Here is a 15,052-nt window from a genome sequence, read left to right as displayed (position 1 = left end):
TATCGGGCTGCCGAGGACCACGGTCTCGCAGTACATGGCTTTGGCAGCCGATCGGATACTCGTCTCCCCCTGCACGTGAATGATAGTGATCTGTCGCCCGATCTGCGAATCCTGCCGGGACCACGCGCGAAATGGACGGAAATGAGCCTCTTTCTCCTCACGTCGGAGATTGCCATCGCCTTCCAAAAGGTATACCATAGCACCGGCAGCCAAACAGACAACTCCCAGCGTCTCCAAACCGTCCATGAGCTTACAACCTACCTGGAAAGTACATACCTGTGTCACTGCGACACTAACATCCCCATCCAAAAGGTTGCGTGGTTGTCCACGCGCTCTCTCCTCTCCAAGTTTGAGTTTTCCGTGTATCAGCTGGGCCTCAGCAATGATCAATCACAAGAGGTTGTTTCTTCAACGGCCGAACAGACGTTAATCTCGGCATGTTCATGCCTGGAGCAAAGCCTGGAGCTCCAGACAGATGACTTGTTGCGTGGGTTCCGCTGGTTATTCGCGAGTTACAATCAGTTCCACTGCCTGATGTATCTACTGTGGCACCTGTGCGCGCAACCCACTGGGCCTCATGTGGTGCGCGTGTGGAATATTGTCGAAGCCGTCTGCAATGTAACCGAGAATGACCCGACTCGGCCGGATCCAGGGCCGACGTGGAAGGTCCTGCAGCACTTGCGGGAAAAGGCAGCACGACGGAGAGAGAATATCGCGATGTCCTCGCCGATACAAGCTTGTGGCCCGTCTGAGGAACGTATCCTGGAGTCACGCACGGCTGAAGAGCATTCGGGGCAGGATGCGGGAGGCGCACCGGACGGGTTTGGGGATCTCTTGGCTCCGCCTCTAGATCCCAGTTCCTTGACGGAGTGGATTAACCTCTCAGAACATTTGGGAATGTATCGATTTGAGCCGTAAAGTAAATAGGCCTTAGGTGTTGACGATACTAGCCATTGTATAAAGTCTACAATGTGATCTGTGTTTTGAAGAAGTAGCCAGGCTCTCCATTAACTCGCTTCCCGGCTCGCCAGACATAAATATATTCCACAATGTAGAGCTATGATAATACCTACCAGATCCTGAAAATTAACCCTCTGTAGAGGTCTCGACAAGAAATCGCGCAAATGATCTACTCCTACATAGCTTGTATCCTCGCAACACCGTACGGGACATCCAGTAGAACAGTTGTAACTTAACCTATGCTGCAATTGCACACATAGTCCGTATGACGATTCCCCTGTGACGCTCGCAGTACGCCCCATTGCCCCCTGTGCACTGTGGGCCGGCCGGAGACAATCCCTATTGATACTTGCCACTTGGACTGTCGAATCGTCGGCCCCATGATCCTCTGACGCCGAGCCGAGCTGAGCGCCAAGTAGTCCCGAAGCCGAGATGACTTCACAACCATGACAGTGATAAATAATGCACCTAGAAAATGTCATCCCTATATATTTCCTGATATGACCGGAGGACATTGAATAAGCGTATCATCCATTCGTCTAGTGAGCACAGACTGTCGAATCAACATGCATCGAAGCCGTACCAGCTCGCAGGAACGCGATAGCCTTCCACCACGGGGTGACGAAGGGGGCATATCAACATCAATGGATGGGGAGAAATCTTTGTCGCCCACAGATCAGCCCGACGCGCCTCCGGATGGGGGATTAACCGCGTGGTTGGTTGTGGTAGGTGCGTGGTGCACGTCTTTCTGTAGCTTTGGATGGGTCAACAGTGAGTGTCTATCTAAAATCGTGAGATATCTTGGAGGACAACCAGACTAACCGTGTGAAATACCAGGTGTCGGCATATTTCAGAACTACTATGAGTCTCACCTGCTGAAGCAGTTCTCTTCCAGTACCATCTCCTGGATTCCTTCCCTGCAAATCTTCTTTATGTTTGCCATGGTATGTCAGCATATCATGGATCCGTGAAGTTTATTTAGATTCGATATTTACAAGCCACCTAGGGCCCCATTGTTGGGAAGCTGTACGACACATTTGGCGCTCGATACTTGATTATCGGAGGGACATTTTTCCATGTCTTCGGTCTGATGATGGCGTCAATCTCAAAAGAATACTACCAAATCTTGCTTTCCCAAGGCATCTGCAGCGCCATCGGGGCGGCCGCTATATTTCAACCAGGTAAAGTCTTTTCCTTCTCCCGGCTCGCTGTGGAATCTAACCCAAGTAGCCCTAAGCGCTGTCAGTGCCTGGTTTAATCGCAAACGCGGCATCGCCTTTGCTACTCTATCGACGGGCTCCAGCGTCGGTGGGGTGATCTTCCCCATCATGGTCGACCGCCTCATAGCGAAAGTTGGCTTTGGCTGGAGCATGCGAATTTCCGCCTTCATGATCTTACTCCTGCTCGGGATCGCCATTGTCACGGTGAAGGCACGGCGTCCCCCACAGCAAGGCCCAAAGCCCTCCAATGTGCAGTTGCTTCAGCCATTCAAGGAGCCCGTGTTCATCATTACCCTCCTGGGATACATGCTTCTTACCTATGGGGTCTTTATCCCAATCAACTATGTGATCGTCCAGGCGGTCGCAAGCGGTATGAGCGCAGACCTCGCGTCATACTTGGTTCCCATGTTGAATGCGGCCAGCCTCTTTGGCCGTCTCGGAGCAGGATTCATGTCCGATCGGTACGGTAGATACAATATCTTTATCGTCATGTGTATCGTTGCGGGTGTGCTCGTACTTGCTCTTTGGATCCCCGCGGCCTCTAATGCGCCCATCATCGTGTTTGCGACTCTCTTTGGCTTTGCATCTGGAGCGTATGTCAGTCTTTCGCCCGCGCTGATCGCCCAGATCTCACCTTTGAAAGAGGTTGGGTATCGCACTGGTCTGCTCTTCCTGTTTGCATCTGTGGGTGGGCTGACGACCAGTCCGATTGCGGGAGCAATTCTGCAACACGCCGGTGGAGACTATACTAATATGAAGATCTTCTCGGGTGTGATGCTCTTAGCAGGAACGGCATTCATCGTCGGCGCGAGGTTGGTTGGGACAGGTCTGAAATTGATGGTGAAATATTAGATCGGCTCCAACTGCGAGGTTGTTATAATTTCCACGAACCCTCTAGCTTAAACTGTATTCTGGCGTGAATCTACCAGTTCGAATGCTTCCCACAAGACTTCCAGGCGGTCTTCTGACACCAAGGAGTTCCTCTGCTCAGTCTTTGTTGTTGTTGGCGTTATTAGTATTAATAGACAAATTAATGGCCCAAACTCCATGTCAGAATCCTATGCTCGCCTGAAATGCGATACCTACAACGAGACGTACATGCACACATGGTTCTCTCCTAGGTCTTGCAAAAGGTATACGAGGGCAGGGATGGATGAATTAAACGTATCATATCGGCGGCGTGGGGCTATTGGGTCTCTGGGAGATCGAAACCACTTAATGTATCACACTACTATTCGATAGTCGTCATCCACGAATATCCTCCCACGATACGGGGAGAGCATGGTACAAGGCGTGGAGAGCCTTTGCGATCAGAACTCCATGCTGCACCCTCAAACCATGGCGTCACTCGCGACAAGACTCCATATACGAAGTAAAATTGCCGGTCCGACCGGCAGTAACTTTGGAGATATCACAAAAATTCCTCGACCGATAGAAAAGGGGTAGAATGCAAAGTTCGTCAGGCGCAAGCTGCCGAACGGATAGTTTCAAGCCCTTGCTGCTCAGCTTGAAGCTTGCGGGAATTACGGAGTAACGCGGTCCAAGCAATGACTGCGAATCGCGATAATGAAAATTGTAGATCTAACTCAGGCCCCAGAAGCCAAATCTCATCCTGAGTGCCGTCCGGTAAATTGTGTTCGTCATGGGACCCCCTTGCTCGCGTGGCGTAGAGGGATCAACCGTTTCCACAAAACTGACTTCCTGGAAAGAAGAATCTCTGCAACTGAACAACCGTTTGCCAACGGGCACGCTGGTTGGTCCCATACTTTGGCAAAACACCGGACTAGTAATCGTTGGACGAGTTGGTAAGATTAAGAAATTAAGGACAGTTAGGACGCCAGTTGGAACACGTCGAGCAAGGGTTCTCTTCCTAGCGCTCACCGAGATAGGCGAAAGCGTCTGATGCGTCAGGCTGCGCAACGAGAAATAGTCACAAATTGGCACAGTCCAGCAACATTTTCTGCCGATGAATGCTTCCATGTCTTATTCCATTGGTATTCTGTGCATGCATCCTACGTCCTTGCCTGCAGACAGTTAAACAGGACCTGGTGAAGGACAAGAGGATAAGCATGACAATCATGAAAATCATGGCTTCAAAATGACTGAAATGAGCCCCGTAGCCAATGGTGTTCCATAGCGCTTCCTGCATGGGACCGACGAGGCAACCAAAAGTACGAGGGGAGGCCCACCGGGGGATGTTGTGAAGTATCAGAAGATATTCTCGCCATGTAACCTTTCTCATTTAATTCATCTGCAACTAGGGCTTAGCTCTGACAGCTGACCCCCGAGTCTGCGCTTCCGATTGGGTTGGGCGGCCGGACTGGTACGGGCCGACGTTAAAATATCTCCACCACAAGCCAACCCGACGCTCAAGACTCAACTGTCCTTCGCGCTTCCCCCTGGTGGATGGGCGATCCGTGCGTGGATCCAGAGTGGACGGGTCAGATAAGTGGACAAATCCCTTCTGCATATCTTCGTCCTCCCGGAAATACACCTAATGACTTCCGTACTCTGTACGTAATTATCATGGAGATGGTGGCACTGGTACCTGCCGAATCAATGCTGTTGATAAAACCCCTCCACACGTCAGGGCCGTCAATTGCACCAATTGGACTAGGCTGTAAAGCGTGTCTTCCTCAACTAATGGAAGTGGCTCAGGGGCTATTTCGGCCATAGGAAACACTAGTGAACCTTACCCCGGAGGATCACAGGAAGCCAGTGATCTTCACTGCCGATCCCCGTGGCTTGACAGAGCAGAAACACACCACAATCTTCTCTACATAACATTCCTCTTGCCTACCGAGAAATCCATTTTGATGCGCAGAGTCCCGAGCGATCGGTTTCTTCTGGATGGCGTGTCTCGATCTTCATGACCATCAAGCATGGCTTCCACCTACCCAGACGGAATCTTCGATAGTTTAGGCAAATTCTACGTATCTGTGGCCATCGTGTGGACGGTCGCACTGCTTGTCGGCTCCGTCTTCCTGGTCGTCAATCGCCATGAGCAATGCATTCGGATTCGGAACCTACCTCTCGCCCTCAGCGCGGTATTATGTCTTCATATCTACTGGATTCTCTGCATGCTGGCATACACCATGGCCGGTGCATACCCCTGCGGTGTGGAGTACTGGATCATGAGCATTTACCTGCCGCTGGGGATCGCTCTTTTCCAAGCAAACAGCATGCAGCTTCTCAGTGTCTCCGGAATTCAGGAGAAGATGCTCCATACCGCACACCAACCGCAGAGGGCCAGTCGTAGTACTGGTTCGAAATATCCCAGTCAATACTGGCGTCAATGGAAAGAAATGAACTTGGTCCACCGAACGGAAGTCGCCATTGCCGTGGGAATGGCAGTACAAGTGAGTTAACCGGACGCGCTCATTTTCCGCAATGCTGGTTTAACCATCTCGAATCCAGCTCTGTCTGTCGCTCTCTATCTACCTTGCTTCCCGAAAGTTCCATGGATTCGGCAGCTTCTCCCAACACGGCAGCCTCGCAGAGTGTCGGCGAGGTCCTGAATGGCAAGATCACTATCGGATTATAGCATGGTCGACTTTTTTTTCTGACAAGTATCTAGGATTCCTTCGATCCTGTGGCAGTTGTTCTGGTCGTGGATATTTGCGCCGTGCATTCTCTGGAAGATTCGCAACATTCGTGACATCCATCACTGGAGGCTTCAAATCACACTCTGCGTCATCGCCGCGTGAGTGTCTAACCACCCATCCTGGTGCCGTTCGCAATCCTTCATACTGACCTCTCCGCAGTTTACCAGGCTCACCCCTGTGGTTCATAGCACTAAATTCAACCTCCGAGCCTTGGGCGGCCATTAATAGGCACTGGGTACCAGCTCTCTGGTAAGGCACTTCCATTCTCGAAGGCTCGCGGCCCGGATTGATAACATTAGCAGGTTCGCTCCGGGTATTATCGCCATGGAGGGTGTTACAATCTTCTTTCCATTTTATGAGGTTATCGTTTCTAGAAGGCAGCGAGATCGCATCCTAGGCGCAATCCAGGCCTGGAACGAGAAAGTTAACGACAGCGAATCCGATTCGGGGACGTCGAAATCGCAGACGGGGTCCAGCCGCATGAATGAGCTGTACTCTATCAAGGCGTTGGAGAAGTGCCTAGAGGAAGACTCCCACGCCCTGCTCCATTTCGCCGCGGCCAAGGAATTCAGCGGCGAAAATATCATCTTCTTGAACTACGTGCGCGACTGGAAGGCCAGCTGGGCCAGAATCAACACCTCAAATCCCGAATACGACTGGAGCCGAGATCCTCAATATCACCGGCTTCATTTCTTCAAGATTGCGGTCGAGATCTATAGCGCCTGCGTCAATTTGAAAACGGCGGAGTTCCCGATCAACGTCGAATCGCGGATCTACTCGGATCTGACAGCAACGTTTGGTGACGCGGTGCAATGTTCCGGTCGGCGTGTGTCCAGGGGCACCGCAACACACATGGAAGAAGACACTCGCGCGCTGTGTCTGGATGAAAACCCGTACGTGAGCCAGAGCATCATGCAGATCAAGTCCCGTGTTCCCGACTCGGTCGCTGTTCCGGTGAACTTCGGGATCTCTTCCTTTGACGAGGCCCAGAAGTCCATCCTCACCCTGGTGTTCACTAATACCTGGCCTAAATTTATTGATTCTTCGAGCGATGACTTGTCCATCAAGTTTTGAGTAAGGATACAGAAGTACCGGCATTCGGTTCTGGTTTGGGGGGCTTATGTTCATTTACTATTAGGTACAAATGAAGATTTATTGGAACAGTCGCAGTAGATACAAAGTAGGGATTACATGGCTCTACCCTCCCGCGGACGATCAGGAGTCAAAGATGGGCCCAAAAGCGGGCACCCCACTGGCCTCGAGTTCGAAGACGACCTTCTTCGTGAGCACCGGGTTGCTAATGACGCAGACAGCCTCCGCATCAAATTCCCGGACGAGTTCTCGCGCCATTGGCACCATGTCCACTCGCCCGCTGCTGTTGGTGTCGATGATCAGCGGGTTAGGGTCCAGCTGGCGCACGAGGTTGAGCACGTCTTTGCCATATGTCCGGCCTGGATTTCGTGTCTGCCAGAGGACTCGCAGCGGCGGCCGATCCTTCTCACTCAGCCATGAGAGACAGGGCCCTATTCCGGACCCTGTGGTGACAATGACGACCCTACGGAACACCCGCATCACATGGATAAAGCCGTACATCAGTGTTCCACGCTTCCATAGGTAGGTTGGTTGCTGGTCAATGCATCGAGTGGTCCAGTCACCTGCCTTCGATACGATGCATGAAAAGCTTTTGCCATCGGGATCCGGGAAGGTTGCAAAGCTATGCCACGTGCGCAATGGATGCTTGGAGAGCGCGATGACTTTGCCGAATGCCGTGGACGTATGGTCCAGGTGCAGTCGGGCCGCATGTGGTGATAGATATTCAGGCCAGACCTTCACTCGACGCAGCAGCAGCCACGGGTGGACAATGGTGGCGACGATAACGAGCACAATCCAAAACGCAGGAAGCTTGATCAAGTATCGTCCCAGGCTCACGCCTTCTGCGTGACGGGCCTGGTCAGAAAAGACCACCAGAAGAGTCAGGAACAGCGCGACCGCCAGCCATGCCCCGAATCGGTGCGTCAGCTCGAAATAGTCATGCATTTTCGTGCGGAATGTGGGATGCGCAACGACAATGATCGCCACCAGATCCGCGAGCAACACATAAGAGAGGACCACCACCGGCAGGGAGACTGTCCCTGAGCCTGGCAACATCCAATATTCCCGCGATATTAAAGCCACGAGGCCCACATACCACAGGAACGATGCCACGCCACATCCACTGTGTACACCGCCGTAATGATACGCTTTCGCGGCCATCTTGCGCAGCATGAGAGGAGTCGACTGTGGGATGCGACATATGCTCACAAAGATCATGTTCACGACCATGGGGTGTCGCGCCAGACCGCATATGAGTAAATTCACGGCAGCTGCGTTGACGAATGCCAGCAGCTTCTCTCGGCTCTGCACCATCACAATCACGAATGCGACCGCATTGCCACAATAGATGAGGGTAAACAAGCGGCGATAGATGGTGAGCAGCAGATACCGTAGGGAGGCAAAACACTTCCTGGGGGGCTGCTGGGCCTCCAGGTCCACATTGGCAGAATACCGCTTCCAATCTCCGGTGGTGTCATTACTGAGATATGTATCGACTGATGTCGCCACACTCGGCTTGCTGGCATGTGTGGGCGACATTGCGTTCCAAGATGATGCAGCCTAGGTGTGGTGTTGCAATTGAGGGCCACGGGCGTGCGAAAACCCAGATATATACAAAATCAGAGACATATGTACATACATGAATCCAACGGGCAAAAAAAAGAAAAAAGAAAAAAAAAAAAAGAAACATCAGAATGATAACGACTTAAATAAGATCAGTGCTACCAAGGGAGTCTTACGGGTAAGTACCGGCGTGGTTGTCAGCAAAACTACCCCTCACCCTCTGATACTCGTAAGAGGCCGTTAGCAAGTCGACAGTTGTGGGTCGCTGAACTAGCAAGTGTATTAGCTGCGCCGATGGCAGGTGCCAGTCGCATGGCTGAGGTCGACGAGCGAGCCATTTAGTGGACTGGCAGGGGCAACTATAGGGAAACAAAGAGGCCACGCAGGCAGTCGAACCGGGGGCTCTCCATCGAATCTGACTTGGGCGAATGGCATGGGAGGACGACTCATGCGTATGCAATGCAACCAGCTAGCCATGGACTAGGACCCGTCTGCCCCCATTACCGCTCTGGCCGTTGGGGTTCCGGTGCAGCTTAATTAAATTTTGCAGCTCAACACAAATTGCGTTTCCCATCTCCACTATCAAGGTTGGAAAGGCCATGATCTCTGGCCGGGGAGGAAGGAAGAGGAGATTCCTTTCTTACCGCCGGATTTACGATGATCACCGTGCACCGGGAGGGCCTACCTGTCTGAACTCTCAATCAACCGCCAGCAGCGTCGAGGCGTGGGGATCGACATGCTGCTAGTCCATTCGCTGATAAGGCATCGGCTTGGCATCTAGAAGGCTTTGCTAGGGTTCTAACCGTGCCAATTAGAACGGTAGGACCCCTCACTAGCCAATTGTATTAATTTCGTTCGTTTGCTCGCCTCTCATCCATGAACCTCGAGCTGTGACTCGGACCGCCAAAGTCAATTGATGGTGTTGGCTTAGCGCATGGCTATAAAAAAATATATACCAGGGGCGGTGTATGTTGAATCTCACCTTTCCAGCCCGGGGCAGACAGGAAGCAGACCGTCAGCTGAGTAATGAGGCTGCGTCTATAGATTTAAGCATTACAGGCCACCGAGTCATGGCTGGGTAGCCACATGGATTCTGACTCTCATTAACCCCCGGAAGTCTGGCGTTGACAGGCACGAGCTGACAGACGAGGCAGCCGAGGCAGCGGGCTGAGGTAAAAAGTTTATCCCGACACCACATTTGACGCTATCCAAGGATTCGCAAAATATCGCTGCGTAGCCCGGCACCGTCGACAGGGAATGTCCTGCAGGTTCGTGCTTTTATGGCATGATCTGGTTGTCTAGGATGCAATCCCCATGGCAATACTGAATTCATTATCCCCTTCGTCCTCCAGCACGAGTCGTTTCGATAACGTAAGCACAGCCTAGCGGCCAGGCCCGGCCAACGCTCTCCAACGCTCTCCAACGCTCGTTATGCCTTAGGGGCCGATGGACCCCTGCCTTGCTCACCCAGGACAAGCCAGTCAGAGTCTAAAAATAAAAACAGTACACCCAGTAATACCACTTAACCGAGCCCAAACCCACCTCGCACGTCCGATATGAGGATACTTGCAGCACACAGTAACAGCAAACGGGGATATGGTCTTAAGAGGCATTCTCCGTGGCATCATCCTGACAAGGATGTACGTGATGTGCAACATTGCCTTCTGCATCTTCAGTAGTGAATCCCTCCAGGTTATCCCTCCCGTTTCGCTAGTCAACGACGCCTTTCGCGCCAAGAGAGCGTGACAGGTCAGGACGACGCATGCTGCACAGAGTGGCTGCTCTTTACCCTAAAGAGGCAGTCACCTTAACAGGGTCAGATCCCGTATTCCTAAATAAGCGAGCCAGGCCAGTTCAGGTTTGAGATGACATAATTCAGTTGTGGATTCTGCGTCTGTGTGTGTGTGTGTGTGTGTGTGGTGTCGATCATTTGGAATGAGATTTTAGGGCCTGTGGGTCGGTCCAGCTGGCATCTGAATGCCTGAGGCATCGACATCTACGGGTGTGTCTTCCGTTCGGCATCAACCGACGCAACAAGTCCATAACGGACAACACCCTCGCTGCCTACGCGAACGGCCCCGCCCAGGAAAACCCTGAATCAGGTTTTATTGACAGTACTGGCATATCGGCTGCAGGAATCTGAGCCTCTGGCCGCTTTGGGGAACACCATGAGGCGTGTCCGTCCCCCCGATCCGTATGCAGCCCGGCATCCTGACGCTGAATACTCCCTTGTCATGAACTACAAATCACAATATACATAGTGTCACTGTCTTTCCTACCTATCCGATATTTTCTTATTTGCTTACAAGATACATATATGCTTAGAGAATCATATACTGGCAATACAGACCCCGAGCTGCGTTGAGCTAAGGAAATGCTCAAACATTAGGAAGCAAGAAAGGCGGTAGAGCTACTGGCACTCTATACAGTTAAGTAGACCAGCTCAGCGAACGTGGCTTTGAGGCGTGTGATGGATGCACTCCTGGTATGCATGTCAAGGTGGAGCTAAACACGGGTTGACGTGCTGGGAGGACCGAACAGCGCATTCAAACAAGGAAGACGTAAAGATTAAGGTTGATGCATGTTAATAATCTCTTACATTTGGGAGGCCGAACAAACCCGACATGCGTCTCGTCATGAGGCATAGTTCCAGTATCTTTTATGCAAGAAGTATCATTAATGTACTGCGTGAATTCTGTCTGCCTCCTATTATCATTGGTATTACAGCTGCTCATGGTACGATCGCCTCTGCCTTGTGACCAACGAGCGAATCTGGCGACGAAAGCCTTCATTGTATGAATAAGTAAAAGCATTGGCAAGACCGATGAATTGCGTAGATGCTTGCAGGATCTGCAGCCACCTGGTCTTATGACCAAGGGACTCGAGCAACCGATTGAGCAGCCCGGGGATCCACAGCAGCACATAAAATGCCGGGTAGCCATTCAGCAACATCACACGGCGAACTTCGGCATAGCGGATTTTCTTATCTCGTTGTTCCGTAGCATCCACCCCCCTTCCTGGGGTGTCAGCATACCTCAGGCGGCGCTCGTCGGAGGTCGTGTCGTATTTACTCGGCTGACTTTTCACTAGAGCGTCTCGTTAGGATTAGCTTAGGAAAGATATGCCATCGGCTTACCTGCAGAGAAAGGGGCCTGCGATGCGAGATGATCCTGTGAAGGAGACTCGCTTACCCCATCTGTGCTAGCTGGATTGTTGAACACCTCGCTACTCTGGACAGTGATTGTCGTGTCCAGCCTTATGGACGACAGATCTACGGCATCCCCTTCTGTGGACCTAGATTTATCGCGGCCAGAGGATGTGTCACCGTTCGGGAACAGGCTCAGATGCTCGTAGCGGCGCTTCACGACGACGAAGACCACGATATACGTTATGGCCGTAATGAACACAATAGCTATTCGCCAGCCATGTCCGAGGGCGTACCGTAAGCCTAGGTATTGTGACTCGATCCAACACCAGTTGCCACTGACGGGCCCAACAATCCCCAAGCCCACCGCCGTGGTACCTGCTGCTAGTAAGTAATGTGGGCCGTACCACCGAACCGGACGGTGTACATGTGCCGAACTGGGACAAGGAATGAACACTCACTGGTGATTAAGGGGGTAATCCAGATTGAGATGCACAATATCACCTTGGCCCTCCAGCTTAACGTTGATACTATGGTTGGTCGTTGGACAATCCACAACGCGACCATGGCTATGGCCAAAATGGAAAAATCAATCGCCTGCAGAATCCGTGATGAGAAGGGAGGCCCATAGTCGAGGACGGCTGGTGAAACGTACTTGGACGGAGAATTGGCCCATCCAACCATTCAGCTGGCAGCCAGGTCCAGGGCTAAGGTCATGGCGCCCACTGACGACTAAGAATCCTGAAACGGTATTGTTTGTGGCATTGATGAAATCTGTTTGACCGGTCATGCCCATGTTAGCCCAATCATGAGTCGGAGGATTGTGATATGTGATATACGGTACCCGCGATGGTCAGATTGAGAATTAGCCAATGGCGGAAATGGTTTTTTGGTGAAATGGCGAAGATGACGAGAACAAAAGCCGACGCAAGAGCCGAGAGTAGACTCCCCACCAGCGTCGGGACGGACACAGCGAGGTCAACAGCCATGAGATACTGAGGCACCGTCACAGGGCCTCATTTCGGGTCTTGCGTGAGGCATGCATAGATCTGAGCGGGAAATCGCAGCGACTGGGAGGTGTCACCTACGCGCGCTTAAATCAAACGAAATGAAAGCTTGCTTGCTTGTGATCACTGTTCGCTTCTATTACATAACGTGTCCCACTGACCCAAGCATGGAATTCCCAGAGGCAATTGGCCCCGTAGCCAATACTTTAAGTAACTGACTACTGTTACAGGATGTGACACGATCGTTGCCGGGCCGGTGGGTGTGTTCGTATATCTTTTCCTCCTAGAAATGGCGCCGGTGGAAGGAGGCCTTCGACGGCCTATGGGAGCGAACATGACTGGCGATCTCTTGCCTGAATCAAGCTGCTGGCCCCACTAACGGTTCGAATCTTGAGATGATAAGAGCTCCAGTTGTGCGTGGAAGGATCTCGCCACAAACTTTAATCTCTTCGACGTCTCCTCTCCTTCATGGTCCCCTATTCCAAGCCGGTTACCGTATTTCGGCCAAGGACAAGACCATCTGGAACGGTAAAGCAGGTTCGAGGTACGAGCGTGTATTGGACGAGAGCACGAAATTGATCAACATCCGGTGAAGCACTCTCATGCCGAGGAAAACTGACAAGTGCCTCTCGAGTTCAATGTCATTAAAAGGCTACATGCGTAAAGGATTTAGAGTACATCGACGAACACTTGCCGTGGGCGATATTCATCGAGCTTTCCTTGCATTGCGGAGAATAGGGGGAATGGAGTCACCGGAATGCGAATTCTTGGCCAGTGCAACGAGGGCTGACGCGTGGAGCCGAGGGAAATGTTTACGGGTCTCAGGGGCTTCAGAGTTTCTTAGTGCCCGTCTCAGAACACATTGAGAATAAGCTTCAGCAAGAGCCTGTTGATGGCCTGAGGTGTGGCGATTGAAACTCGTCCAGGGCTCCCTTGAATGCCGTTGTGGATGCCATTGTTCCCATGCTGCTGCGGTGGACAATCCTCAGGAACAAGACATCTGATTGAATCTTCACCGGCTCTATACAGGCAACTTCTGTGCTTCGCTCCTTTGCATGCTGTTGATGACAGCACGAGAATCATGGACGTAAACTAGGCGCATTCTGAACCATGGCGCGGGTTAGGGTTAAAATACCCAGAAGACGGAGTACTCCGTAATCGTATAGCTTGACAACCGAGAGGCGACCCACAACCAAGTATATCCAGCCACCATCGGTTTTCTCTGGAACAGATGATCTGATCAGGTCGGATTGTTCCTTGACTTGACACCGACTAATTATTCCCCCTGTTGCCAGCCAAACAAAGTGCTTTTCTCATTAACAGATCTTCAGCCCGATGGGCAACACTTGAGCCCAAGATGAAACCTGACTGAGACAAAAAGGGTCTTGGTGTGGGCACAGTGGACTCCTGCCAATCGCCTAACCTCAATATTAACTAGCGAGAGGCCATCCATGGGTAACGAGGAGTCAAAAGGGAAGAGTGGAGGAAACGGCAAAAGCTGGGACTCAACGTTGGCTACCAAACCACATGGCTTAAAATAGCCCCCGGCCACACTTTATTCTTCCCTCAACAAAGGCTCAATAATCCGCACATTAGCGTAGAAGACATGTTCCAGAAATCCAGAATCCATAGAACAGGGTGGGTATTGCGACATTAAATCCTTGGGCGCGTGTCAACGTTCGCTATTGGCCCCGGGACCGCATGGACGCCTGGATGCGACCGTCTTTTCCTTGTGGCCCTAGGGCTTATCTTAAGTACGGAGTAGTCGCTATGGCTCAAAACGGACCCACTGACAATGATGTCTCGCCCAGCAAGGTGAACAGCGAGAGTTCTTTCTTTCTTAAAAAGTTTAAAGAAGTTCTAGAAGAGATTGTGCCATGGCTGGTATCCAGCCCCTCCTGGTAACGATAACGGCGGCTCCGACAGCGTTATCCAGGTTACATTGAAGCTGCGACCACGGCGAGCTATCAATACTACCAAAACTACATAAAAAATAATCTAGAATACTCTGAATGTCCAGAGCCGGTGTCTACAATTTCAACTTCCGGCAGGCCATTGTGACCTGCCAGTGTTCTAATAATCATCCTGGCTATTCCCAACCGGCTGCAATGCGCTTAGTCATCCACGTTCCATGAAATATGGCGTAAGGATAAGTGGAAGTGACGGCATGCCACAACTCAGCAAGAATGAAGAATGTCGTAGTCACAGCGCGTGTTTAAGTAATGAGCTCTCTCTCTCTCTCTCTCTCTATATATATATATACACTGCTTGGATTGCCCGAAAACAAGGTTAAAAGTGTTCGCTCTTCCAAAGCATCATGGCGGAGCCACACGGTATCATGATCTCGGGAAATATATATCGCACACCAGCAGGCATCTCCGGAGCATACCGTCCGATTTCAGTGAGTTTTCCAAATGCCTGGTGGGCGAAGTTCTTTTCTTAGCCATCAGGAGTGGGAAA

The 15,052-nt window shown here is 51.5% G+C and overlaps 4 protein-coding genes across 4 annotated transcripts; 2 read left to right on the top strand and 2 right to left on the bottom strand.

The window, feature by feature from the left end:
- Positions 1-1,526: 1,526 nt before the first annotated feature.
- Positions 1,527-3,032, top strand: ABOM_005603 (MCT family MFS transporter; the record flags this gene model as incomplete). The annotated part of the gene is made up of 4 exons (XM_022532732.1): positions 1,527-1,731; positions 1,798-1,904; positions 1,967-2,141; positions 2,191-3,032. 4 exons carry the CDS (start codon positions 1,527-1,529, stop codon positions 3,030-3,032), a joined length of 1,329 nt encoding a protein of 442 aa, XP_022389104.1.
- A 2,030-nt stretch (positions 3,033-5,062) lies between these two features.
- ABOM_005602 (uncharacterized protein) lies at positions 5,063-6,859 on the top strand (the record flags this gene model as incomplete). The annotated part of the gene is made up of 5 exons (XM_022532731.1): positions 5,063-5,539; positions 5,598-5,680; positions 5,758-5,883; positions 5,945-6,034; positions 6,088-6,859. 5 exons carry the CDS (start codon positions 5,063-5,065, stop codon positions 6,857-6,859), a joined length of 1,548 nt encoding a protein of 515 aa, XP_022389131.1.
- A 141-nt stretch (positions 6,860-7,000) lies between these two features.
- ABOM_005601 (integral membrane protein TmpA) lies at positions 7,001-8,416 on the bottom strand (the record flags this gene model as incomplete). Its single annotated transcript, XM_022532730.1, has 1 exon — positions 7,001-8,416. The coding sequence occupies one exon, from the start codon at positions 8,414-8,416 to the stop codon at positions 7,001-7,003; it is 1,416 nt and encodes a 471-aa protein (XP_022389105.1).
- Positions 8,417-11,161: 2,745 nt separating this feature from the next.
- Positions 11,162-12,574, bottom strand: ABOM_005600 (uncharacterized protein; the record flags this gene model as incomplete). The annotated part of the gene is made up of 5 exons (XM_022532729.1): positions 11,162-11,526; positions 11,577-11,963; positions 12,047-12,182; positions 12,241-12,359; positions 12,430-12,574. 5 exons carry the CDS (start codon positions 12,572-12,574, stop codon positions 11,162-11,164), a joined length of 1,152 nt encoding a protein of 383 aa, XP_022389100.1.
- Between the last annotated feature and the right edge of the window lie 2,478 nt (positions 12,575-15,052).

This window comes from Aspergillus bombycis (genome assembly GCF_001792695.1).
Source record: "Aspergillus bombycis strain NRRL26010 chromosome Unknown contig00043, whole genome shotgun sequence".
Classification (NCBI taxonomy): Eukaryota; Fungi; Ascomycota; class Eurotiomycetes; order Eurotiales; family Aspergillaceae; genus Aspergillus; species Aspergillus bombycis.
Note: the sequence above shows the minus strand (reverse complement) of the source record. Positions and strands in the feature narration are given on the sequence as shown.